Source organism: Sus scrofa, chromosome 5 (assembly GCF_054392235.1).
Source record: "Sus scrofa isolate SSC_HxYL_T2T_F1_AM1 chromosome 5, Sscrofa_HxYL_maternal_Yorkshire_Landrace_v2.0, whole genome shotgun sequence".
Classification (NCBI taxonomy): domain Eukaryota; kingdom Metazoa; phylum Chordata; class Mammalia; order Artiodactyla; family Suidae; genus Sus; species Sus scrofa.
Genome location: NC_139387.1, coordinates 19,034,322 through 19,059,614, shown reverse-complemented (window position 1 = coordinate 19,059,614; position 25,293 = coordinate 19,034,322). Strand labels below are relative to the sequence as shown.

The window sequence follows — 25,293 nt, the reverse complement described above, 5'->3', positions numbered from 1 at the left end:
CCTTTCCTTTGCTCTACTTGCAAATCAGTGGGCACATCCACTGGGGCCCCTGGTAACCGGGGTTATTTTTCCTCCTGTTGGGTAGGGGAATGACAAGAGACACGGCCATCTGCCCCTGAATGTTCTGCTTCCTTGTTGAGACCAGGAGGGGTCATCACCTGCTGCCACGGGCCAGTGTGCCCTGGAGAGCAGGCAGGCAGGAAGGGCAGGGCTCTCCATCTCCACCACACTTCCTCTCTCTCTCTCTCTCTCTCTTCTTTTTTTTTTTCCTCGATTTTTACGGCTGCACGTGTGGCCTGTGGAAGTTCCCAGGCTAGGAGTCAAGTCAGAGCTGCAGCTGCCAGCCTATACCACAGCCACAGCAACGCAGGATCCAAGCCGCATCCTCATGGAGACTACTTCGGGTTCACTGAGCCACAACAGGAACTCCTCCCTTCCTTTCCATTGTAAGAGTGGAGCCCCTTTTCAGAAAATGGTTGGGGGGGCGCTCCCAGGTTTATCCACAGGTCCCTAACTTCCGTCTTTACCCTTTTATCCATCCTTCGTATCCCATTTCTTCTGCTCCATATCCAAACTTACTCTTAGAAATGGATCCAAGGATCAGTTATTTACTCATTAGCATGAGTGTTCACGGTAGCCTGCATCTTCTTTCAGAGGTGTGTATCCCTACACCTTTTGCCATAGTCTCCTTTGTAAAGGAATTGTAGTCATTGTCCCGCTGGTAAGGGAGGTATGTTGGTGGCACCTCCTAAGAAGCTGCCACTTCAAATTGTGGCTTCGATGGAATATTTCTAGGTATGCAATGTCGAGAAACGTTTCCTCTTAAAACAAAACAAAGTAATCGGAAACTCTTTCAGGATGCAAAAAGAATTTAAGGATTTGCATCGCTCTGAGATATTACTCAGACTTTGTCACACGTATATTTTTATAGGTGTGGCCACTGAGGACAGACTATGACGTATGATACCTACCACCACTTTAGTTCATATTCCATGTCCTTTATTGACACTTGATTCTGGTTTGGGCTATTATCAAACTGTCTGGTTTTGCATTTGCATAAATAGTGCTACTTTGGCCCTTTAATTTTTTTTTTCTTTGATTCCTTTTGAAGAGAAATCAATTGTTTACGTAGGAGAAAGTCATCACATGGAAAAATACAAAAGCTTGCGCTCAGTGAGAGGAAAGTTATTGGCTATGAGGTACCACATAGGCCTATTAAGCCAGAAAAACACATAAACTGTGATAAAACTTCAATTGGGTGGCGCTGTGGAGAAGTAGGTACATTGCTGATGGTTCTGTGAATTGGCTCAGTCTTCCTGAAAAGCAGTCTAGCAGGAAACTACAAGAGCCCTAAACATATACAAACCCTGTGGCCCATGATCCTACTCTGGAAATAGATCCTAATGAAATACTTTCTTTTCTTTTTTTTTTTTTTTTTGTGTGTGTGTGTGTGTGTTTGCTATTTCTTGGGCCGCTCCCACGGCATATGGAGGTTCCCAGGCTAGGGGTCCAATCGGAGCTGTAGCCTCCGGCCTACACCAGAGCCCCAGCAACGTGGGATCCGAGCCGTGTCTGCAACCTACACCACAGCTCATGGCAACGCCGGATCGTTAACCCACTGAGCAAGGCCAGGGACCGAACCCGCAACCTCATGGTTCCTAGTTGGATTCGTTAACCACTGCGCCACGACGGGAACTCCTGAAATACTTTCATTTCTTCAGATGGCAAGTTTTTCATCACATTCCCATTTCTTCACTTTTCTTTTTAGGTTTCATTACATTTTGTCAAGCAAAAATTTGTTGTCTTGTTTTCATTTTTTTGTTTTTTTTTCATTGCACCTGCAGTGTGTGGAAGTTCCTGAGTCAGAGATCAAACCTGCACTGCAGCAGTGACTCAAGCTGCTGCAGTGACAATGCTGGATCCTTAACCCACCGCACCACAACAGAACTCCAAGCAAAATGTTTTTAAATTTTTCAGAGGTTCAGATTATCCTTATCTTCTCTGATTTTTTGCCGATAGTTAGAAATGAATCTCCTCTGCATGGTGCAGATACATCTGCATTTAATTTTCAGTAGTGTTTTATAAGGCTTTGGTGGTTGCTTGCTTATCTCTCGCATTCCTTAAACAGTCTGGATTTTTAAATTATATACTGTGAACTAGTCCTGACTAAGGTTGATGCCTTTCCAGATTAAAACAAGGGCTGGGATGTAGGCTTGGAAGCTCAGTTCAGTGGTTCCCACCTTGTATGCTGTATCACAAGGAGCTTAAAAGAAAGAGAGAGATAGGAGGTTCTTGGCCTCAACTCCAGGACATTCTGACTCAGTAGGCCTAGACTAGGGCCTGGAAACCTCTGCTCAACCAGTATGAGGAAGCCACTGGAGTTCCCGTCATGGCTCAGAAGTTAACGAATCCGACTAGGAATCATGAGGTTGCAGGTTTGATCCCTGGCCTTGCTCAGTGGGTTAAGGATCTGGCACTGCCATGAGCTGTGGTGTAGGCTGCAGACGAGGCTCGGATCCCGCATTGCTGTGGCTGTGGTGTAGGCCGGTGGCTACAGCTCCGATTTGACCTGGGAGCCTCCATATGCTGCGGGAGCAGCCCAAGAAATGGCAAAAAGACAAAAAAAAAAAAAAAAAAAAAAAAAGCCACTGATCTGGAGTTTCCCGTGTGGCTCAGCAGTAAAGAAGCTACTGATCTGGTCTAACATGAACACCTAGACTTCCTTTTACATCTCACCATGTATTAAATAAAAACCACTCTCCAGGAGTTCCCATTGTGGCTCAGCAGAAATGAATCTGACTAGCATCCATGAGGATGAAGGTTTGATCTCTGGCCTCGTTCAGTGGGTTAAGGATCTGGCATTGCTGTGAGCTGTGGTGTAGGTGGCAGACAAGGCTTGGATCTGGCATTGCTGTGGCTGCGGTGTAGGCTGGCAGCTACAGTTCCGACTAGACCCCTAGCCTGGGAACTTCCATATGCCTCGGGTGCGGCCCTAAAAAGACCAAAAACAAACAAACAAACAACCCTCTCCGCATTGCTGTGTGGTGTTGAAGAGGTTTCCCAGTAGGGGTCCCAATACCTAACTAGTTTAAGGTAGCAGGAGGAAGCTCTCACCTGGGCAAAAAGCTCCAATTCATGGCAAGTCCCTTTAGAAGCTCCTAGAAATTGCTTGTCCAGCCTTCACACATCAGGGAATGGCAGAGAAAAGCTGCCCGGCCCGGACAGCCCCTGTGATCTTGAATGTGGCCAAGACATGTCACTCCCAAGACTTCACCATAAAGGAATTCCAGCCCTTTCCCCAAGCCGGCACCTGTATCCAAAAAGTAGCCTGAAGGTAGGGTGAGCAGTGATCCAGTTGCTAGATGGAGCCAATCAATCCCATTGATTCTAGCGCCTTCTCTCCCTGGCATATGCTCCTTTCTACTACTGATTATTCGATAGGTGCTAGCACCCTACAGAGCTGGGAGATGAGAGACCAAGAGCCTGCATCTGCATTTTCTTCATCCAGATGTGGGAAAAGGGCAGCTTCCCTTCCCAGTCCAGCCCAGGGTTCTCCAGGCTCCTATCCTCACTACCAGTAGCTTTTAGGAAGCTGCCTCTTTGGGCCAGGAAAGGCCAGCGACTGGCGATGGGTTATGCAGAAAGCCAATGTGAGGCTGAGAGTTGTCACTTCAAGCTGCAGACGAGACCGGTCCGCTCATACCAGGCTCACTCCTTGTCCTGTTTTCTCTCAATGCCGCGTGAAGTCAAGTCACTCCCGGGGATGCCTCCGAGCCCTGCCCCTGCCGTTGCCACCTTCAGCCAAGCCCCATGCCAGCCTCAGGCATCGCAGACCCTGACGCCACTGGCTGTCCAAGCTGCCCCCCAGGTAAGGGCCACCCCAGGGAATTGGACAGAGGGCAGTGGGCAGGCACAAGGCATGGGATAGCCAACATGGGCCAGCCACGCGATCTGGGACCTTCATGAGGCAGGACAGGGGACAGGGAAGCAGCTGTGGCTTGAGGGAGGGACTGTCCTACAAGGTACCCCTGGCCTCTCCCCTGCCCCAGATCAGGCCCATTGGGAAAAGCAGATCTGTGTCTGCCAGGCAATCTTGGGTCGAGCAAGGGTTATGGAGATTGCAGTCATCTAGGCCATCTGTCTAATGACTGAGTGGATAGCCTCAACAGCTCCTCTAAAGGATGCCTGGAAGAGTTACTGGGTTGTTCAGAGTCCTCATTTAGAGCCAGGGCAGCCCCAGCGCAGGGGGAGCTGCCTCCGGGATCTCCCAGGCATGCTGAGCCCCTGGGTGCAAGGCCTCCACCGCATCCATCACGAGTCCCCTCCCTCAGGGCTTCCCAGAGGCCTCTGCAGGCCTTGGCCTCTTGGTTTCCCCAGAGCATTGGTCTTGTGGCCAAGGGCCCAGGGAAGGCTCGGGAGGCAGCAGACTGTGGCAGGAGAGGCCCGTGCACCCTTTCCTGTCCTGGAGCAGGGCTGGGCCGTGTCCCTGATGTGGGCTGCTTCTCTGAAGGCAAGATAGTCCCGTCCAGGTGCCCCCTCGGGGTAGGGCCTCCAGCTAGGGCTTGTCTCTTCCCCGCCCTCAAGCGGCCTTTTCCCACTGCCCTGAAAATGCTGTGTGTGTGCTCGGCTGGGTCTGAGAGACCCAGTGTTTGCGCTGTCGATGTTGATTTTTTATTATTTCTTTTCTTTTTGAAATCTTGTTTGCTTTTGCAGGTCTTGACTCAGGAAAACTTAGCCACAGTTCTGACAGGAGTTATGGTTCCAGCAGGGGCAGTTACTCAACCTCTTCTTATCCCCATCAGTATTGCAGGTCAAGTGGCTGGTCAGCAGGGGCTGGCCGTGTGGACAATTCCTACAGCAACCGTGGCTGCCCTCCCAGGACTGACCGCTGCTTCTCCCACGGGGGGAATTTTCAAGCCACCTTTAGCCGGTCTCCAAGGTAACGGCAACTCTTCCCCAGGACTGCACCAGGCCCCCCACCACCCTGCACTACCATCCCTGCACGTGTGCTTGCCATGTTGGACTCTGAACCCGCGGCCCTGCCAGGGTGACAGCCCTGGAGTCTGGATCTGGTGTCCCAGGCACCCAGCCACAGAGCTGCTGCACCACCTCGGGACTCTAGGCGGTGACACCATGCTGGCCCAGCAGGCCTCTCTTCCTTCGGCCAACTGTCTGAGACGGCCCCCTCCCCCTACGCCAGAGCTCACCCCATGACCAGCCTCCTGAGAAGGACTGCAAGAAGATGCAACCTCCGGTTTTGAACCTACACATCTGCAGGCCCAAGGGAGGGGGGGATGAGAGATGTTGGCAGGTGCCGCCCCCCCGCGAGGACCAAGGGAATCACAGCTGCCTGTCCCCCCTGCCCCACTGCCCCCACCCCCCTCCCGTTCTTGTGCCAGATCTCTCGGGATTGGAGCCGCCCCGGGCTGCTGCGGCTCGGCATTTGAGCACCTCTGTCTCTGCCTTGCTCCGTAGCAGCTGCCGTGCTGAACGCCGCCGCCCTCCCGGCTCCTGTCCAAGCCGCCCCTCCGGCGCAGGCGTCCTCGCCCGCCCAGCCCCGACCACCAGCCCAGCCCCAGACGCTGTTGCAGACCCAGCCGCTGCTGCAGACCGCGCCTGCCATTCTACCACAGCCCACTGCCGCCGCTGCCGCCGCCACTGCCCCCACCCCCAAGCCAGTGGACACCCCCCCACAGATCACCGTTCAGCCTGCAGGCTTCGCGTTTAGCCCAGGAATCGTAAGCTGCTGCCCTCCCTCGGGGCTGACCAGGGATGGACCAAATCTCTGGCCAAGGGTGAACCTGACCCCTCCCGCGGGGGAGGAAGGAGGTGGAGGACGGCCCCCTGCATACGGCTCTTTTCCAACACTCCAGCAGATGGGCTCCTTCTGAGGCCTTCTCCCTGCTGCTGCCCGTCCGGCCGTCCCAGACAAGAGCAGACAACCTCTGCCGAGAGGGCTGGCCCAGTCCTCCAGAACCTGAACCACTGGACCAGCCTTGGAGGGCGGGATGCTATCTGGGGATTGCAAGCTTGGGAGCTGTCGCTGAAGTGGGGCTAGAGGCTCAGGGCCCCAGGCCAGTCCATCCAGTGTGGCTCCTGGCTTGCCAGTGGAGCTGTGAGATGTGGCTAGAGTCACACCGGCCTCCAGTCTGGCCCTCCTACTCTCCCAGGCCTGGCCCGAAAGATTAGCCAGAGTTACTCCTCCAGGACTGTGGCCCCACCCTTCCCTGCTCATCCACCCCCTGCAGCCCCCAGCCTTGGCTACTGTTCAGCCGGTGGACTTGGCCCGAAGCCCACATTCACATCTGTCCAGCCTCCATACCCCGCCACACACCCCACCCCCGGATACCCTCAGCCCTCTATGCTCTGCCTCGGGCTCTTTATCCCCCTGTAGCCTCTGAGCCAAGGCTCTTCCTCCACCCACAGATCAGTGCTGCTTCCCTCGGGGGACAGACCCAGATCCTGGGCTCCCTCACTACAACTCCGGTCATTGCCAACGCCATTCCCAGCGTGCCGGGGATCAGCAGTCAGATCCTCACCAACGCTCAGGGACAGGCAAGTGGTCAAAGCCAGGCCAAGGGGAAGGGGTGGGGACTGTGGAGATGCTGGCTGCGGGACAGGGGCAGGACTTGGGCTGAGGATCAGAGAAACGAGCAGGGTGACAAGCTGCTGGGTGGTTTTTGGTTGTTTGGTTTGGTTTGGTTTTGCTTTTTAGGGCCGCACCTGCAGCATATGGAAGTTCCCAGGCTAGGGGTCCAATCGGAGCTATAGCTGCCGGCTGACACCACAGCCACAGCAACGCAGGATCCAAGTCGCGTCTGCGACCTACACCACGGCTCATGGCAACGCCAGATCCTTAACCCACTGAGTGACGCTAGGGATTGAACCCGCAATCTCATCGTTCCTAGTCGGATTTGTTTCCGCTGCGCCACTGCAGGAACTTCAACAAACTGCTGTTTAGTCCTTCCACATGATGACAGCTCTCTGCTGATGCTGAGGCCAGGCGGGGCAGTGCTCTAGTTGGGGGTCTTCATTTATAGAGCGCTCACTTTGTGGCCAGGTTATGCTAGATGCTTTCCCACACCTCATCTCACTTTGTTTGGCGTACACACCTCTTAGGTGGAGATTTTGATTCCCACTTTACAGAGGAGAAGGCTGAGGTTCAGAGAGATGAGGCCTCACGGTTAAAAGGTGGCGAAGCAGGGTTTCGCATCCAGGTCTGTCTGAATCTACGTGCAGACCTATTCCTGCTCCACCAGGGCTCTGGAGAGAGAATCAATGAGGCAGCTTCTCCAGTGTGATTCCTTCACTCTGTTTTGCGGAAACAGGTTCAGAGGGATTAAATGATGAATCGAGTCCCTTCCCCTGCCCGTGTGGGGATTTGGGCTGGGATGGAGCTGAACGCTGCCCTCACCCTTGGGGTCCCTGTGTTTCCTCCCAGGTTATTGGAGCGCTTCCGTGGGTAGTGAACTCGGCTAGCGTGGCGGCCCCAGCACCAGCCCCAAGCCTGCAGGTCCAGGCTGTGACCCCCCAGCTGTTGCTGAACGCCCAGGGCCAGGTGATTGCGACCCTGGCCAGCAGCACCCTGACTCCACCGGTGGCTGTCCGGAAGCCAAGCACTCCTGAGTCCCCTGCTAAGAGTGAGGTACCAGGGCTGGGTTGGGGGCCCGGGGGCAGGCAGGCTGTCTGGCATGGGTGGCCTCCCTCCAGACTGTGGGCAGGACAACGTTATTTGCTCAAGCCCCGGGAGAAGGTGGGGGGACATCCCAGGGTAGAAGGTCCACGTGAGTCCACACAGTCTCCGCCTGGGGGAACAGCACCCGCCCCATGACCACCCTCCCACATGCACCGAACATGTGTCTATGTGTCCTCAGGGGCCAGTGCCGCTCTGAGAAAGTCAGGCAGGGGCGATCAAAGTAAACAGGGTGAACAAGCTGCTGGAAAATTCCTGGGAGGTTCATTCTGCACCAGCTCCATCTTCCTCCCTGCACCCCTGCACCCCTCCACTCTGCAGTGTGGCTTTGACTGTTCATTTATGTGTTCATTCTAGGAGCAGTTTTGTTGGTGGTGGTGGCTTTTGTGGGGTTTTTTTGTTTTGTTTTGTTTTGTTTGCTTTTTGGGGTCGCTTCTGCGGCATAGGGAGGTTCCCAGGCTAGGGGTCGAATCGGAGCTCCAGCTGCCAGCCTACACCACAGCCACAGCAACGGGGGATCCAAGCCTCATCTGCAACGTACACCTCAGCTCACGGAAATGCCAGATCCTTAACCTGACCCGTGTCCTCATGGATACTTGTCGGGTTTGTTACCACTGTGCCACAACGGGAACTCCTAGAAGCAGCTTTTGAGTGCCTGCTCTGTTCCAGGTGCAGAAGAGATAAAGGTGAATAAGATGCCCTTTCTAGCCTTAGGCAGCCCATCCTCAGAGGCAAGTACAAGTCAGTGCCACAAATGCTGTGATAGGGGCACGATTAGGTGCTTTGGGAACATGGAGGAGGGAGCTCTCAATAGACTGGGGCGATCAGCAAGGCTTCATTGGGAAGGACATTAAATTAACCTAAAGGGGTGAGTTGCACGTCCCCTTGCAGAACTGCAGGACATGCACAGTGTGCCAGAGCAGGGAGCCTCCAACTTTGTGCTGCAGAACCACTTGGAGGGCTTGTTAGGATGCAGATTCCCAGGCTCCACACTGGAATCTGATCTAGTAGGTTTGGAGGGGTGCCCAAGAATTCACATCTTTAATAAGTTCCTTGGTGATGTCAAGGCCCCTGGTTCTCAAATGTGGTATGCTGCTTCCAGCTTCATTGAATACCCTCTGAGCCTCACCTCTAAAGTGGACAGTGTAAGAGAACCAAGGGCAGGTTACAGATGTTAAAGGATATTTTACACGTCAGTATACAGAGAGCACTTGGAGAATGGTGCTTCTATAGTCATCACTAGTGTTAGGGAGTGGGGAGTCACTGAAAGGTTTTTAGCAAGGAAGTGGCTGATAAAATGTGCATTAAAAAAAAAATTCCGGAGTTCCCGTCGTGGCGCGGTGGTTAACGAATCCGACTAGGAACCATGAGGTTGCGGGTTCGATCCCTGCCCTTGCTCAGTGGGTTAACGATCCGGCGTTGCCGTGAGCTGTGGTGTAGGTTGCAGACGCGGCTTAGATCCCGCATTGCTGTGGCTCTGGCGTAGGCTGGTGGCTACAGCTCCGATTCAACCCCTAGCCTGGGAACCTCCATATGCCGCGGGAGCGGCCCAAGAAATAGCAACAACAACAACAACAAGACAAAAGACAAAAAAAAAAAAAAAAAAAAAAAATTCCGGGAGTTCCCGTCATGGCGCAGTGGTTAACAAATTCGACTAGGAACCATGAGGTCGCGGGTTCAGTCCCTGCCCCTGCTCAGTGGGTTAACGATCTGGCGTTGCCGTGAGCTGTGGTGTAGGTCACAGATGCGGCTCAGGATCCAGCGTTGCTGTGGCTCTGGCGTAGGCCAGTGGCTACAGCTCTGATTTGACCCCTAGCCTGGGAACCTCCATATGCCGCAGGAGCGGCCCAAAGAAATAGCAAAAAGACAAAAAGACAAAAAAAAAAAAAATTCCGGAGTTCCCGTCACGGCAAAGTGGTTAACAAATCGGACTAGGGACCATGAGGTTGCGGGTTTGATCGAGAGCCTTGCTAAGTGGGTTAGGGATCCAGCGTTGCCGTGAGCTGTGGTGTGGGTCACAGACATGGCTTGGATCCCGAGTTGCTGTGGCTCTGGTGTAGGCCGGTGGCTACAGCTCTGATTGGACCCCTAGCCTGGGAACCTCCATGTGCTGTGGGAGCAGCTCAAGAAAAGGCATAAAGACCATAAAAAAAAAAAAATTCCCTCTGGAGTTCCCATCATGGCTCAGCAGAATCGAATCTGACGAGCATCCATGAGGACGCAGGTTTGATCCCTGACCTCACTCAGTGGGTTAAGGATCTGGCATTGCCATGAGCTATTGTGTAGGTCACAGATGTGGCTCAGATCTGGCATTGCTGTGGCTGTGGCGTAGGCCGGTGACTACAGCTCTGATTAGACCTCTAGCCTGGGAACTTCCCATATGCCGAGGGTGTGGCCCTAAAAAGACAAAAATTTTAAAAAGATAAAAAAAAATTCCAACATTTTGTTTATGTGTGACATAAAACAGTAAAAATCCTCTCGCTTTGTATTCTTTTTTTGTCTTTTTGCCTTTTCTAGGGCTGCTCCTGCGGCATATGGAGGTTCCCAGGCTAGGGGTCTAATTGGAGCTGTAGCCGCCGGCCTACGCCAGAGCCACAGCAACGTGGGATCCGAGCCGTGTCTGTGACCTACACCACAGCTCACGGCAATGCTGGATCCTCGACCCACTGAGCAAGGGCAGGGATCGAACCCTCAACCTCATGGTTCCTAGTCGGATTCGTTTCCACTGCGCCACGATGGGAACTCCCTCTTTTTATTCTTTTTATAGCGGAACCCTCGGCATTTGGAAGTTCCTGAGCCAGGGATTGACTCTGGGCCACAGCTGTGACCCACGCTGCAGCTGCAGCAACACCAGATCCTTTAACCCACTGCACCAGGCCACTGCAATCAGATGTTTTGTGTGTGTGTGTGTGTGTGTGTGTGTGTGTGTGTGTTGTTTTGCTTTTTAGGGCTGCACACAAGGCATATAGAAGTTCCCAGGCTAGGGGTCCAATTAGACCTGCAGCTGCCAGCCTATGTCACAGCCACTACAGCGTCGGATCCGAGCCGTGTCTGTGACCTACACTACAGCTCACGGCAACAGCAGCTCCTTAACTCACTGAGTGTGTCCAGGGACCAAATGCACATCCTCATGGATTCTAGTCGGATTCGTTTCCACTGCACCACAGTGGGAACTCCAAGGGTAGATATTTGAGAACAGTTATCTCAAGAGTGATCACTCATCGGGGCTTTGTCCAAGCTTGCTGAACCTTTTTGAGCCTCTGATCAGCCCGTATCACAGGTGGCTCCCAGGCCTGGCTTGGTGGGGGCACTTCTATGCTTATTTTAGAGGTCGTTATCATTGGGTGAGTGCTAATGCGTAGCTTGTAGTCTTGCTTTTTAACAGGGCACAGGCAGGAGTGTACTGAGTGAGTGAGGATTCCATGCACACTTTTTCTTTTGTTCCCCCCAGAGACTCCACCCCCCCATAGCCAAGCAGGCAGGCAGTAGGGTTTGTTGGCTTTCTTCTCACAGGTGCAGCCCATCCAGCCCACACCAGCCGTGTCCCAGCCTGCCGTGGTCATTGCCAGCCCAGCCCCAGCAGCCAAGCCATCTGCCTCTGCTCCCATCCCAATCACCTGCTCAGAGACCCCTACTGTCAGCCAGCTGGTGTCCAGTAAGTGGCTCCTAGAGAATGTGGTGAAGGGGAGAGGCATGTATTGGGACAGCCTGACTTAATCAGATGATGCTCTTTTTTATTGTATTATATTATATTATTATATTATATCATATATCATATAATGGCTGCACTCACAGCACAGGGAAGTTCCCAGACCAGGGATTGAGCAGCAACGCCAGATCCTTAACCCACTAAGCGAGGCCAGGGATCGAACCCGCATCCTCATGGATACTAGCTGGGTTCATTTCTGCTGAGCCACAACGGAACTCTCAGCAGTCAGATTCTTAACCCACTGCACCACAGCGGGAAGACCAGATGATATTCTCCTTAGTAAACTTCCTGGCGTCCAGAAGGGAAGGGCAGAGGCCCATGGCCAGGAATTGGCTTTCTTATTCTCATTCTGTTGAGCTGGATTCTAGGCTTGACAATAGTGGAGACTACCCAGCCAGCTATCTGGCTGCTTCTCTGAGAAGCCAAGCCATGGGCTGTCGCTCCCGTGGTCTCTCCCCCAGTATTTGAGGAATGTGGATGGCCAACAGGTGTGCTTGGGGCCAGGCGTCGGCTGGGAAACTGGATGGGGGTGGGTCAACAATTAGAGCCGGAAGAACGTGAAAACAGACCTCTGGCTCTAGACACCTTGGCCCCGGCCCCTTGCTTGGAGACAGGAGTGAGGAGGGACCTGAGGGTACACAGGCCTTTTGCCAGATGTCCTTATTCCTACGGCACCAGGCCAGGCCGCTGGGCTAGATAAGCAGTGATGATTATCTGTCTCACATCCTCACCCTGCCCTCTTCCTCTGGCCTAGAGCCACATACCCCGAGTCTGGATGAGGATGGGATCAATTTAGAAGAGATCCGGGAGTTTGCCAAGAACTTTAAGATCCGGCGGCTGTCCCTGGGCCTCACACAGACGCAGGTGGGTCAGGCTCTGACCGCAACGGAAGGCCCAGCCTACAGCCAGTCAGCCATCTGCCGGTGAGTAAGGCCGCCCTTGTTCAAGGTCAAAGGCTCCCCTGCTTTTCAAAGCCAGGGAGGCTTCATGGGGGTGGTGAGGGGAACAGCCCTGAGAGGAGCAGCCCCTTGTGGACTCTTGTGCCCGCATGGAGAGTCAGACACTCTCCCTCTCCCTCACTGGGCATGGGTCGTCTACAGGTTCGAGAAGCTGGACATCACACCCAAGAGCGCCCAGAAGCTGAAGCCCGTGCTGGAGAAGTGGCTGAATGAAGCCGAGCTCCGGAACCAGGAAGGCCAGCAGAACCTGATGGAGTTTGTGGGAGGCGAGCCCTCCAAGAAACGCAAGCGCCGCACCTCTTTTACCCCCCAGGCCATAGAGGCTCTCAATGCCTACTTCGAGAAGAACCCGCTGCCCACAGGCCAGGAGATCACCGAGATCGCTAAGGAGCTCAACTATGACCGGGAGGTCGTGCGGGTCTGGTTCTGCAACCGGCGCCAGACGCTCAAGAACACCAGCAAGCTGAATGTCTTTCAGATCCCTTAGGGCTCAGCCCCCAGCCCTGTGTTCCAGCACTTTGTACCTTCCCTCGGCCTCCGGCCGGCCGTCGCCCCCGTCACTCTGCCGCAGCCCCTGTCACTCTGCCGCGCGGCTGTGTTTGTCCTGGGTTGTGAGACTCCACTGTGCGCATGCGCGTCAGCTGCCCCCCGCCTCTTCCCCCGTAGAGTTCCCATCCTGGGGAGGGCAGTGGTGGGGCCCACCGGAGACCCCCAGGCTTGGGGCTGGTCACGCCGAGGGAGGGGATCTGTGGTGTCACTTAAAGAAGCACTTTGCTAACGTGGTTTTTGAAGGGTGACTTCTGGTTGGGAACCAGAACCCCTCCATCTTTGGGGCAGGGCTGCGACAGCCTCAAAGGACCACTGGCTCTTGTTAGCTCTTGTTTGGGAAGGCATCCCCTCTCCACTCTCGCGTCTGCTGTGCTCCTCCGTGTGAGTGGGGCAGGTACCGGCAGCTCGTCCGTCCAAGGGAACCGCAGCCTCACCCACCCGCCCTTTGCCTGCAGGCACAGTGTCCCCTGAAAGGACCCAAGAGATACAGTTCCGAAAGTGTGATGTGCTGCTCAGAAGGTCAGACTCCATAGCTGTCTCGGCCTCCAGGTCGGAAGGTTCCCACAGCCCTGGGGCTGGAACATGTGACCTCCTCTCCCATCTCTCCCTGGTTCGGAAAATTGCACTAAAGCAGGACCTTTGCTTTGGAAGGTCCAGGTTGGAAGGAAGCCACGGTGACCTCTAGCTGACCCGGAGTTGACCTGGGTCTATAGCAGGTTGGGAACTTAACAAATGAGGCCACCCTCTCCGATTTTAATCTAATCTCTGTCCATGGCCTTCTCGGGTCAGAACAGTGCGTGGGTTAAGAGCACTTGCAGCCTGGAAAATCCCCCTGCCCAACCAAGCAGGCACCGGGGAGAAAAATGAGGAAAGGAATGCTGACTCCTTTTCTCTTATCCTCACACTCGCCCCCCGCCCGAGTCCTAGGGCCTCCTCAGAAGCGGCAAATCAAACAAGATGCCAGACAGCCAGGCCCTGGGGAAAAGGCAAACATCCCCAAAAAGCTGATGGCAACCGGGAAGGTCTTTTTGTGACAGGTGACTTAACTCTCTTTTTCTTGGTGACTTGCAGTCTTGGATGCCGGAGGAGAAATCTTAATTTTGTCCAGAGTCTTAGACCACATGTTTGCGTGAGTGATTCCCCCAGTGTACCTCTGAGTCGAGAATACCCCTGGGGCAGGTCGGGTTTGCCTTCAGAGAGGGTGGCTCTGGTACGTTGGGGGTGAGCATCTCATCTGAGCCATTCAATGAGGTTCCCAGACTCCCTGTGGCCAGACATTCCCTGGAACTCAGTCTGTGACTCCAGGAGGTCCGGAGATGCTGAGGGGGGCCCAGACTTGCTGTGTAGACTAGACTTCAACCCAAGTCCCAGGGGCAGCCCCCTCCTCTTTTCAGCACTCCTGTGCTTTCAGAGCTGGGTCTCTAGCAGCTGCCCTCCACGACCCCTCACTCGATAAACCCTGAAGAGGTGGCTGCTGGGTGAGGGCCCGTCACCACCTCTGTGGGTCCCTGGCCCCGCTTCCTCAGGCAGGCCATGCTTCCTTTTCTGCCTGCGGCTGGGCCCTCCCAGGCCCTTCAGTGCCAGTGTGGCCCCCCTCTCAGTAGCCCTGCCAGGGAGAGGGCAGTGGTGTGTCCAGCTGTCACACACATACACTCCACCCCCGCCGCATTCTGACCAACAAGCATTGCCAGAGTGTGGTGGGGGGGCGGTGAGGAAGCAGGTGGGCACCTTGACCGCCCCAGCCTCTCAGGAGAGAGTAAGGCTCCAAAGGTGAGGCTCCACCCTCAAGTTCAGGGTTATCAACCTGTCTCAGTGAGGTGACCAGCTTACTTGAGAGGACTGTTGTAAACAAGTTTTCAGTAAGAATAAAGTACCCGATTTTGTAAAGATTCAGTGACTTAGAGTCAAACCCTTGTGTTCAGACATGCTTTCTTTTTCGAGAGTGACAAGTGGGTCGCCGCGGGTGCCCTGGGAGTGGCCTATAATCCAGGGCATGTCCATGGCCATGGATGTGCAGGAGGGCACCATCTGTCCTGAGTCGTGGCAGGAAAAAGCTGATGAACTCCTGCTCTAAATTAGGCCTGGCCCTGCTCTCTCTCAGCTCCTCCCGTGTCTAAATCTGTCTTCCCAAAGCTGGGCTAGACGTAAACCATGTTTGCCTCTGTTGGAATGACGGGTCGGTCTTTCAGAGGAGAGAGGCCAAGGGCAGAATGTTAGCAGGCCGGATTCCCCAGGCAGGGGGGGTAGAGGGCATCCCCGGAGTGCGCCCAGAATGGAGCTCGCCCCCCCCATCTCTGCTCTCGTTCCCCCTCCGTCAGCCCCCACCCCACCTGAAGCAGCTACGCCCCGGAGGTGGGGTTTCTGTTTTGTTTGTTTTTATTTTTGTTTTGTGTAGTAGCATCAGACTCTGAAAGGGCATTGATAGCAATTTTGTTTTGAAAGCACCTTTCTGGTGGCAAGCCAGAGCTCCATGGTTTCTTGGCCCTGGAAAGGCAGGAGGAGGGCAGAAATGGCTTAACTATTTGCATGTGGTTTTGTTTGTTTTTGTTTCAAAGACCAAAACTTTCTGTGGCTTCAGGAATCAGCTGGAGCCTTTGGCCTGGCCCTGCTAATTGTCCAGGTGGGGCCCAGGAAAAGCATTCGGCCAATGAATTGAGGACATAATACATGTGAATTTGGAAGGAGAGACCTTGACATTTTTGCGTCCTTGGAAATCCAGTGACCTTCCTATGCCTAGAGTCCCTTCCTGTCTCAGAGGCCAGGCTCTGTCACTGAGGTCCTGACTGCCTCCCCCACCCCACCCCCCGCCACGCAGGACAAAGTCTGCTGAGAGCTGGAGGGAGGGGGTGGGGTGAGGAATGGGGCAGAAGCACTTGATGTAGTTGTGTGGAATAAACAGTATTTTTTTTTTCTTTTGTACTGGTCTGCTTGTTTCTCTTTTACCTCTCAGGTGATAGAAGGGAATCAGCTCAGAGACCAGGGGGAGGTCTTTGCTGCCAGAGCACATCGCCTGGAAAAAAAAATACCATAGCAAGGGGGCCAGGGTCAGTGTCCTAAACGCCTCCTTCCCTGCCTGGGCCCTCCAGCCAGGGCTCTCCCCAAAGGGTGAAGGCTCAAGGGGACATGCCTTTTCTCCTAGACCACCCTCTGGTACCTAGGACCCCAGAATTCCCTGCTGAGCCCACTTTCCAGCCCCTCTTCCCTGGGTCCTGATGCTAAGACTGTGATGTTGGTAAGTACACACCTGGACCCAAGATGTGACCAAGGGGCAGCTGTTTGTCAGAAAGCTGCGTGGATGAAGGTTGGCTGTGCAGGCTGGATGCCTATACGATATACGTTAAGTCCTTTGCAGTGCGAGGTGGGCTGCAAAGGGACAGAGAAGGCAGGCTGCAGGCTGGGGGCCAGGACTGGGGCACATTCTAGCCTAGAACTTCAAGGAGTCCTAGAAGTCTAAATTCAGACTTGGCCTTCTAGGTCTTTATGAAGGTACGCTTATTGTGATAGGAGTCTAGAACAGGCATGGCTAGGTTGATTTGCGCTTTATAAAAATTTAGGGAGTTCCTTGGTGGCACAGAGGGTTAAGGATCCTGCATTGTCCCTGCAGCAGCTCGGGTCACTGCTGTGGCTGGGATTTGCTCCCTGCCCCAGGAACTTGCACATGCTGCGAGTGCAGCCAAAAAAAAAAAAAAGAAATATAGATAGGTAGTAATTGGATCTTCATTTGTGCTTTTTCCCCAGGCCTGCAAATGTTATGGGCAGGCCTGCCACTTAAGCTCAGAGCTGGGAGAGCACGGCTGTGAGAAGCGTGCCTCCCTCCTAGGAGTAGGGTCAGGCTGTGCCCCCATGCAGCCCTCCCTCTGCCCCCCTCCACCTCTTTGATATAGATGAGGCCTGGGAGACATAATCTAAACTGGTGAGAACAAGGCATCACCTTTGGTTCCACTCAATCAGCATTCCTGAGCCAGGCACTGTGCTGGGTTCTAGATCATGCTCCACCTCCCCACCCCCACCCAAGGGACAAGAGATGTTTAAGATTCTGATGTCAGGCTTAGGGATCAGAGGAGCTTTACAGCACTCTGAAACAATGGGGCCAAAAATGAAACAGAAGCCAGCACTTACCTTTAAATAGATCTCCCAATCCTAATATTGGCTGTCCACGCCAGGCTGTGCCTCTTCAGTACCCAGGCCAAGGGCACAGAGCAGGTGCTTGGTAAATGTCAGACAGATAGATTTATGCATTTTCTACCCTCTCTTTCTTTCTTTCTTCCTTTTTTTTTTTTTTTTTTTTAAAGGGCTGCACCTCGGCATATGGAGGTTCCCAGACTAGGGGTCAAATCAGAGCTACAGCTTCCGGCCTACACTCCAGCCACATCAACACCAGATCCAAGCTGGAGTCTTCGACGTACACCACAGCTTATGGCAATGCTGGATCCTTAACCCACGGATCGAGGCCAGGGATTGAACCCACATCCTCATGGATTCTAGTCAGGTTTGTTTCTACTGAGCCATAACAGGAACTCCTCTGCCCTCTCTTTCAAGGAAGCAATAAGAACGAGTCCCTGACATCAGGCTGCTAGAAGAAAGCAGGTACAGAGGAGTCAGCATTAGCTCTGCCAGTTTAGACCACCCTCCTCTTCATAGGCCCTTTCTCTCAGCTACTCGTAGTCCATCAAAGGAGCCAGATTGGGCGTCAAAGACTCCTTGTCTGGAATGTAGGGACATGTGAAGAGTTAAAGCTAGATAGTCACTCCCTCAAAAAAGCCTGCCCGGATAATGGTTTCCTCCTGTACCTGGAGGAAAATGCCTAGTGATTGACTTGGGAACCCAGCAACAGTAACTGACTTTCTTCTTCTTTTTTTTTTTTTGGCTGCAACCACAGCGTGTGGAAATTCTCAGACCAGGGATGGAACCTGAGCCACAGCAGCAACCCAAGCCACTGCACTGACAAGGCAGAATCCTTAACGTGCCCTACAAGGGAACCCCTCTTATAAACACTTGACTATAAGCACTTGACATGTATGACTTCGGTTAATTCTCACCATAAGACTATACAGTAAGAACTCTTTTTTTTTTTTTTTTTTGGCTTTTTGCTTTTTAGGGCCACGCCTGAGGCATATGGAGGTTCTCAGGCTAGGGGTCAAATCAGCGCTATATAGCTGCGAGCCACAGCCACAGCCACAGCCTCAGCAACTCAGGATCCAAGCCTCATCTGCGACCTACACCACAGCTCACTGCAACACTAGATCTTTAACTCACAGAGCGAGGTCAGGGATCTAACCTGTGTCTTCATCAATGCTAGTCAGATTCGTTAACTGCTGAGCCATGACGGGAACTCTCTGGTAAGAACTATTACTAAACCCATTTTGCAGGTAAAGAATTGAGGCACAGAGAAGATGAGGAAACTATTCAGGGTAGCTTTCTTTGTGAGCTGCAGAACAAAGTCTTTTTTTTTTTTTTTTTTGGTCTTTTTGTCTTTGTTGTTGTTGTTGCTATTTCTTGGGCCGCTCCCGCGGCATATGGAGGTTCCCAGGCTAGGGGTCGAATCGGAGCTGTAGCCACCGGCCTACGCCAGAGCCACAGCAACGCGGGATCCGAGCCGCGTCTGTGACCTACACCACAGCTCACGGCAACGCCGGATCGTTAACCCACTGAGCAAGGGCAGGGACCGAACCTGCAACCTCATGGTTCTTAGTCGGATTCGTTAACCACTGCGCCACGACGGGAACTCCTCAATGACCTAAATCTTGAAGCTGATCAGCTGGGAAGGGCCATGTCTTAAGCATCATCTTTCTTTTGTTTTAGAATTAATAAATGGCAAGGAGGAATCTTTGTGAAATCTTTGTTTTAGTTCCGAATTCAAACTTACGCTCAAACCTTTCCAAGAAATACATGTATGTCTTTTTCTAAATATTTTCCAGAGGACTGGATTCCAGATTCCTGGATGTGGCTATGTCTTCCAAACATCTAATACGGTTCTCTCTCCCAAACATTACTATGAATATTCCTTGTTTTCTTTTCTTTTTCTTTTTTCTTTCTTTCTTTCTTTCTTTTTTTTTTTTTTTTTTTTTTTTTTTTTTTTTTTGCTTTTTGCTTTTTAGGGCTGTACTCACGGCATATGGAGATTCCCAGGCTGGAGGTCTAATCGGAGCTACAGCTGCTGGCCTACACCACAGCCGCAGCAACGCAGGATCTGAGCTGCATCTGTGGTCTACACCACAGCTCACAGCAACACCGGATCCTTAACCTGCTGAGCAAGGCCAGGGATCAAACCCGAAACCTCATGGTTCCTAGTCGGATTCATTTCCCATACACCACGATGGGAACTCTTATTCCTGTTTACTTTTAAATCTATTCCCTTTGAGCTATTTTTCCCTGGTTGACAAAACATGCTTCACCCACTGTTCCTTCATGGGAACAATTTTCTGGAGACTCATTACTCTCCCTTTCACAAGCTTCTAAATTCATCTCTGAAAGAAAGAAGTAGCAGAAAACAGATTTTTTAAGGTTATAACCATCCACAGGGACAGCATGGCATGATGGCGAGATGCCCAGACTGCAAGGTTAGTCAGTCATGCTTTCACCACTGGGTGATTTTGGGTAAGCCAATTAATTTTTCTGAGCCTCAGTTTCCTTATGCATGAAATGAATCTAAAAATGATACCTTCCTGGAGTCCCCACAGTGGCTCAGCAGAAACCAATCCGACTAGTATCCATGAGGACACAGGTTCGATCCCTGGTCTCGCTCAGTGGGTTAAAGATCTGGTGTTGCTGTGAACTGTGGTGTAGGTCACAGACGCGGCTCAGATCCTGCGTTGCTGTGGCTCTAGCAAAGACTGGCAGCTACAGCTCTGATTGGATCCGTAGCCTGGGAACTTCCATGTGCCACGGGTGCAGCCCTAGAAAATAAAAAAAAAAAAAAAAAAAAAAAAGCAAAAATAAGCAAACAGAAGAAAACCCAAATTTTACAAGGGCTAAATTAGACTATGTGTATATTAAAGTGCTACTAGGAGTTCCTGCTGTGGCTCAGTGGGTTAAGAATCTAACTGCAGGAGTTCCCGTCGTGGCGCAGCAGTTAAGGACTCCGACTAGGAACCATGAGGTTGCAGGTTCGATCCCTGGCCTTGCTCAGTGGGTTCAGGATCCGGCGTTGCCGTGAGCTTGGTGTAGGTCGCAGACGCAGCTCGGATCCCAGGTTGCTGTGGCTGTGGTGTAGGCCAGCATCTACAGCTCCGCTTAGATCCATAGCCTGGGAACCTCCATATGCCGCGGGAGTGGCCCAAGAAATGGCAAAAAGACAAAAAACAAACAAACAAACAAACAAAAAAAGAATCTAACTGCAGTGGCTTGGGTCACTGCAGAGGAACAGGTTAGATCCCTGGCCCGGTGCAGGGGCTTAAAGGATCCCATGTTGCTGCAGGGCAGATTCAACTCCCAGCCAGGGAACTTCCATATGCCACAAGTGTGGCTATTAAAGAAAAACAAAAGTGCTACTAACACCATAGCACGTCAAACAAGGTAAGCTAGTGTTTTTAAACAGGATGATAATAATAATATCAACTCTATCTTAACAGAGAAACAGAAATAAGCTAGTAGGAGACTTGAGCTAACATTTACTGAATATTTGTATTTATGTGGCATCTTTGTACTTCATTTAGTGCTCACAAAAATTTTAATAGGAGGTATTATTTATTTTAATAAATAATTAAAATAGTTATTTTAATAGGAGGTATTAATAGGCCAGAGATCAAACCTGTGTCCTCATGGATACTAGTCAGATTCATTTCTACTGAGCCACCACAGGAACTGCTGTTTATAAAGTCTTGCTTTAAAAGGATTTTGAGGAGTTCCCCTCGTGGCTCAGCAGGTTACCAACCCAACTAATATCCATGAGCATGTGGGTTGGATCCCTGGCCTCGATCAGTGGGTTAGGGATCCAGTCTTGCTATGGCTGTGGTGTAGGCTGGCAGCTGCAGCTCTGATTCAACCCCAGGCCTGGAAACTTCCATATGCTGCAGGTGTGGCCCTGAAAAGCAAAATGATAATAACAATAATAAATTTTAAAAATGAAATGGATTTTGGGAGTTCCTGTCATGGCTTAGCAGTAACAAACCTGACTAGGATCCATTAGGTTGCAGGTTCAATTCCTGGCCTCGTTCAGTGGGTTAAGGATCCGGCATTGCCGTGAGCTGTAGTGTAGGTTGCAGATGTGGCTGGGATCCTGGGTTGCTGTGGCTGTGGTGTAGGCTGGCAACTATAGCTCCAATTTGACCCCTAGCCTGGGAACCTCCATATGCCGCAGTGCAGCCTAAAAAGCAAAAAGTAAAAAGGATTTTGGTTATGACGTCTCTCTTTTCATCTCTGAGCCCAAGACCTATTCCTTTACACCCCCCATACACACAAATAATTTTGAGATAAAACTGGCTTAGGGAGAGGAAATGACTTAAAGAGATATTAAATGATTTGTGAATGAACCAGAATTAGATTCCAAGCTTATTAAGGTAAGAAGATGGATAAGCCAGAGCCCTCAAAGAGAGAGGACTCTGGCTGAAACTGTGGGCATTCTGTGAAATTCCTGTCAATCTCTGTCGTTTCCTTCTTTCCTTTTTTTTTTTTTGTCTTTCTCTTTTTAGGGCCGCACGAGAGCATATGGTGGTTCCCAAGCTCGAATCAGAGCTACAGCTGGTCGGGCCTACACCACAGCCAGAGCGAATGGGGATACCAGCTGCATCTGCAACTTACACCGCGGCTAAAGGCAATGCAGGATCCAAGCTGAGTCTGCGACCAACACCACAGGTCACAGCAACGCCGGGCAACGCCAGATCCTTAACCCACCAACCTGCAACCTCATGGTTCCTAGTCGGATTCGTGTCCCCTGCGCCACGACGGGAACTCCCATACCATCATGTTTTAAAAACTTTCACCTAGGAGTTCCCGTCGTGGCGCAGCAGTTAAGGACTCCGACTAGGAACCATGAGGTTGCAGGTTCGATCCCTGGCCTTGCTCAGTGGGTTCAGGATCCGGCGTTGCCGTGAGCTTGGTGTAGGTCGCAGACGCAGCTCAGATCCCAGGTTGCTGTGGCTGTGGTGTAGGCCAGCATCTAGAGCTCCGCTTAGACCCCTAGCCTGGGAACCTCTATATGCCGCGGGAGCGGCCCTAGAAAAAGGCAAAAGACAGAAACAAAACAAAACAAAAAAACAAAAAACTTTCACCCATCACATACTATCCTGTAGGAAAGTATTAGGGAGAATGTGGAAGATAAAAAGACTATTGAAGGAGTAGGATTTTAACAGTCTTGACCTCTGGAGAGGTGAGTTTAAGGAGAGAGTATTCCAGGAGAAAACAAGCGTTTATTAGGAGCGTTTGTGTAACAGTCAAGAGTCAGCCAGGGATCGATGTGGGTTCAGTAAGACTAGAGTGAAGATTCAAACCGCGCCCTAGGGCGCTGACCCGACACTTTGCAGACGCCTTAACTCAGGTAGTTGCAGGGAGGGACGTCTAAACGAGGCCACCTGACGCACGCAGCGTCCTTTTCCAGATCGCCCTGCCCACCTCCGGGGGCGGAGAGCCGTGGCGTAACCAGCCTATCTTGACTGCCGAGGTCAGCGAAGTTGCTTCTTCATTGGCTAACGTCAGTGTGACGTCACGGTCGCCGGACGGACGAAGGAAGAGGGCGCCATGATTGGTTGGCGCTGGGGCGGCGGGCGGTGGAGGAGCCTGGCGAGTCAGGGTTTCAAGCCAGCGCTGGGCTTTCTCCATCCTTATTTCGAGGCCCTGGGGGGGCTGCAGAGGGCGGGGAGTCAGCTCAGCGGAAACCTAGATTTGGTTCTAAGAGCCGTAGGAGTGAGAAGGGGTGACCGGAAGTGATCTTGGGACTGACCGGAAGCGAGGCCTGGAGGGGGAAGAGAGAGTGGATCCCGGGAGGGAGGGGGCTACTAGCAGAAAGGGGCGGGGGAAAAGGTGCAAAAGCGGCGTGGGAGTGCTGAGTAGGCGGCGGGTTGCTCCTGCGATTCTGTTTGGAAAGTAGCGAGTGACCACCGCGAGCACAAGAGAGTGCGAGGAGTCCAGGGTTGCCTCTTGGCAGTCTGGAAGAGTTAAGTCAAAGGGCCCTCTCTTTGCTGCAGAGAGCTGGTGGGTAGGGGTTTTGGAAGTCACGGAAGCCAAGAGCGAGGACTCCAGGGTTCGGGAGATTGTGTGGGCTTTGGGGGTCGGGCTTGGGGGTGGCTCCTGGGTACTGCGTGGAAGATCTTGGTTTGTAGTTTTCTACAGTTCTTGCAGTCTTGCCCCCGTTGGGTAGAATCACACTACTCGCCTTTCTACAAGAAACGGTGTCTTCTGGGGCAAGGAAGGAGCCAGGATGGCCTGGGCTCTGAAGCTGCCTCTGGCCGATGAGGTGATTGAATCCGGGCTGGTGCAGGACTTTGATGCTAGTCTATCCGGGATCGGCCAGGAACTGGGTGCTGGTGCCTATAGCATGAGGTGAGTGAGATTTTCCCAGACCCTGCACCTTTTGAATAACAAAGGCAAGATAGAGAATGCGGGGGGGGGGGGGGTTTGAATAGAGTTAGAGAATCTCTCTGCAGTTAGAGAAGAGGAACTTACTTCTTTTGTTGTTATGAGTAGTGAATATTGTGCTAGAAATGGAAAAAGAGATTGTAGGCAGTGTCAAGAAGAATGACTCTTGATTAGGAACCAGATGAATGTTGAGAGGCTGTTGTGCCAGTAGGGGTGACTTGGAGACTTTGGGGGGGGGTGGGTAGGTTGCACTAGACTTGTCTGGAGAGGCCACATTGAACATATGAGACATGTTTAGGGAGTTGGAATTTCATGATGAATATGGATTGACTGCTTGTTGGGAGAAAATGTGAGACCTTAATGAAGTCCACACACCTGCTTGTCTTAATCTGCTTTAAGGCTTTACTCAATTCCAGGGTTTCTCACTTTTGAAACATAAGCTGTAAATGAAAAGGTGCCCCAAAGAGTTTTTAGATGCTTCTAGACCTTCATATATCAAGCCAAATATTGATAATAAATAAAATTTTCCTTTGAAAGCAACATAACTTCCCATGTAATTTATTTGCATTGGGTAGTGTTCCCCCAGTATAGTTTGTTTCATTTATAAGGTGTTCTGGAATCATGTCTGGAAATGTCAAAGCATCTGCATTTTAATGTTCAATGGAATATAATTGAGTTTCCACATGCATTGTAAGACTTAATCTAAATGAATCGAAGAGATATTAGAATTTAGCTCTTTAATTAGGTTTATGAGTTTATTGGGGGAGGATGCCTTTTATGGGGAAAGTGGACAAATTTTGCATTCTGTTAGTGAGCTTCCTTCAGAGTTATAAAAGTGAACTTCCTTTCTTTAGCCCCACTAAGCCAAAGTGGACTTTCTTCACTGAAGTAAAATTATGGGTTAGAACTTAACATTTCATCTTCAAGAACCTTTGCTCACAATTAGAATAATAAAGGCTGTCCTTGAAGACATTTTAGTGATTTTTTTCAGGGAAATTTGAGTTTTATCACAAAATGCTCTTAATCTTGAGAAATTTAATTTTGTCTGTCCTTGTTTACCTAAGTCTTGCATAAAAATAGGGATTAACTTGGTCTGAAAGTAAATGTCCTGACCCTGAGTTTGCATGTCAGTATCTGACATAACTTTTGATCATTTATGCTGTTGTTCATGGAACGATTACTACAGCAGAAAGTTTTGTCTCAGTTATTGGAGTTTAGGATGGAGATAATTAAATATAACTGTGCTTGTTCTAAAAATAGTTTAACACCTTCTATAAACATTTGGGCCTCTACAGTGTGCTCTCTTTACCATGCAACCTTATATTTATGAGTGCTTTCCTATCACACCCTCACAAATCTTAGAATGACTTGATTATTTACACATTTAGATTTTTTTTTTTTTTTGTCTTTTTGCCTTTTCTAGGGCCACTCCCATGGCATATGGAGGTTCCCAGGCTAGGGGTCTAATTGGAGCTGTGGCCACCAGCCTATGCCAGAGCCACAGCAATGCCAGATCTGAGCCGTATCTGTGACCTACATCACAGTTCACGGCAATGCCGGATCCTTAACCCACTGAGCAAGGGAAGGGATCGAACCCACCTCATGCTTCCTAGTTGGATTCGTTAACCACTGCACTCAAATCCTCAGGAGTTTTCAAACATCATTTTATGTTTCCCTCACAGCACAATGTGCAAAAGCTTTTTTCTTCTTACAGATTTTTTTCTTTGCTCTTTTTCGTGCATTCTGTTGCTCTTAGAGTTCTCTTGTCTCTTACACAAATTTAATCATTTGCATTGATCTGTATAATTAGATATTAGTTCTCAAGCTTTAGTATTTATGAGAGTCATCTGGAATACTTATAAAAAGTAATT

At 51.3% G+C, this 25,293-nt stretch overlaps 2 protein-coding genes and 1 long non-coding RNA gene across 15 annotated transcripts in view; 2 read left to right on the top strand and 1 right to left on the bottom strand.

The window, feature by feature from the left end:
• POU6F1 (POU class 6 homeobox 1) overlaps nt 1-15,829 on the top strand; it is a 29,755-nt gene extending 13,926 nt beyond the window's left edge. For 4 of the 7 annotated variants that reach the window (XM_021081723.2, XM_021081722.2, XM_084955670.1 and 1 more), the window contains 8 exons: nt 3,747-3,868; nt 4,714-4,939; nt 5,476-5,738; nt 6,427-6,555; nt 7,442-7,645; nt 11,207-11,348; nt 12,157-12,325; nt 12,503-15,829. In XM_021081723.2, coding sequence (XP_020937382.2) covers nt 3,747-3,868; nt 4,714-4,939; nt 5,476-5,738; nt 6,427-6,555; nt 7,442-7,645; nt 11,207-11,348; nt 12,157-12,325; nt 12,503-12,848 — 1,601 coding nt within the window. In that variant the 3' untranslated portion in view covers nt 12,849-15,829. The remainder of the gene's footprint in view (nt 1-3,746; nt 3,869-4,713; nt 4,940-5,475; nt 5,739-6,426; nt 6,556-7,441; nt 7,646-11,206; nt 11,349-12,156; nt 12,326-12,502) is intronic. The other 3 variants (XM_021081724.2, XM_084955671.1, XM_084955669.1) reach the window with 1 other exon arrangement.
• Nucleotides 1-25,293, bottom strand: part of LOC146403181 (uncharacterized) — a 329,068-nt gene that overhangs the window by 293,034 nt on the left and 10,741 nt on the right. The gene's annotated exons all lie outside the window — the stretch shown is intronic.
• The window catches only part of TFCP2 (transcription factor CP2), a 63,640-nt gene continuing 60,909 nt past the window's right edge, over nt 22,563-25,293 (top strand). For all 7 annotated transcript variants that reach the window (XR_014803204.1, XR_002341152.2, XR_014803205.1 and 4 more), the window contains exon 1: nt 22,563-23,386. Coding sequence is in view for 4 of the 7 variants with exons in the window: in XM_084955678.1 (XP_084811804.1) it covers nt 23,265-23,386 (122 nt within the window). In the remaining 3 variants the exon portion in view is untranslated. The remainder of the gene's footprint in view (nt 23,387-25,293) is intronic.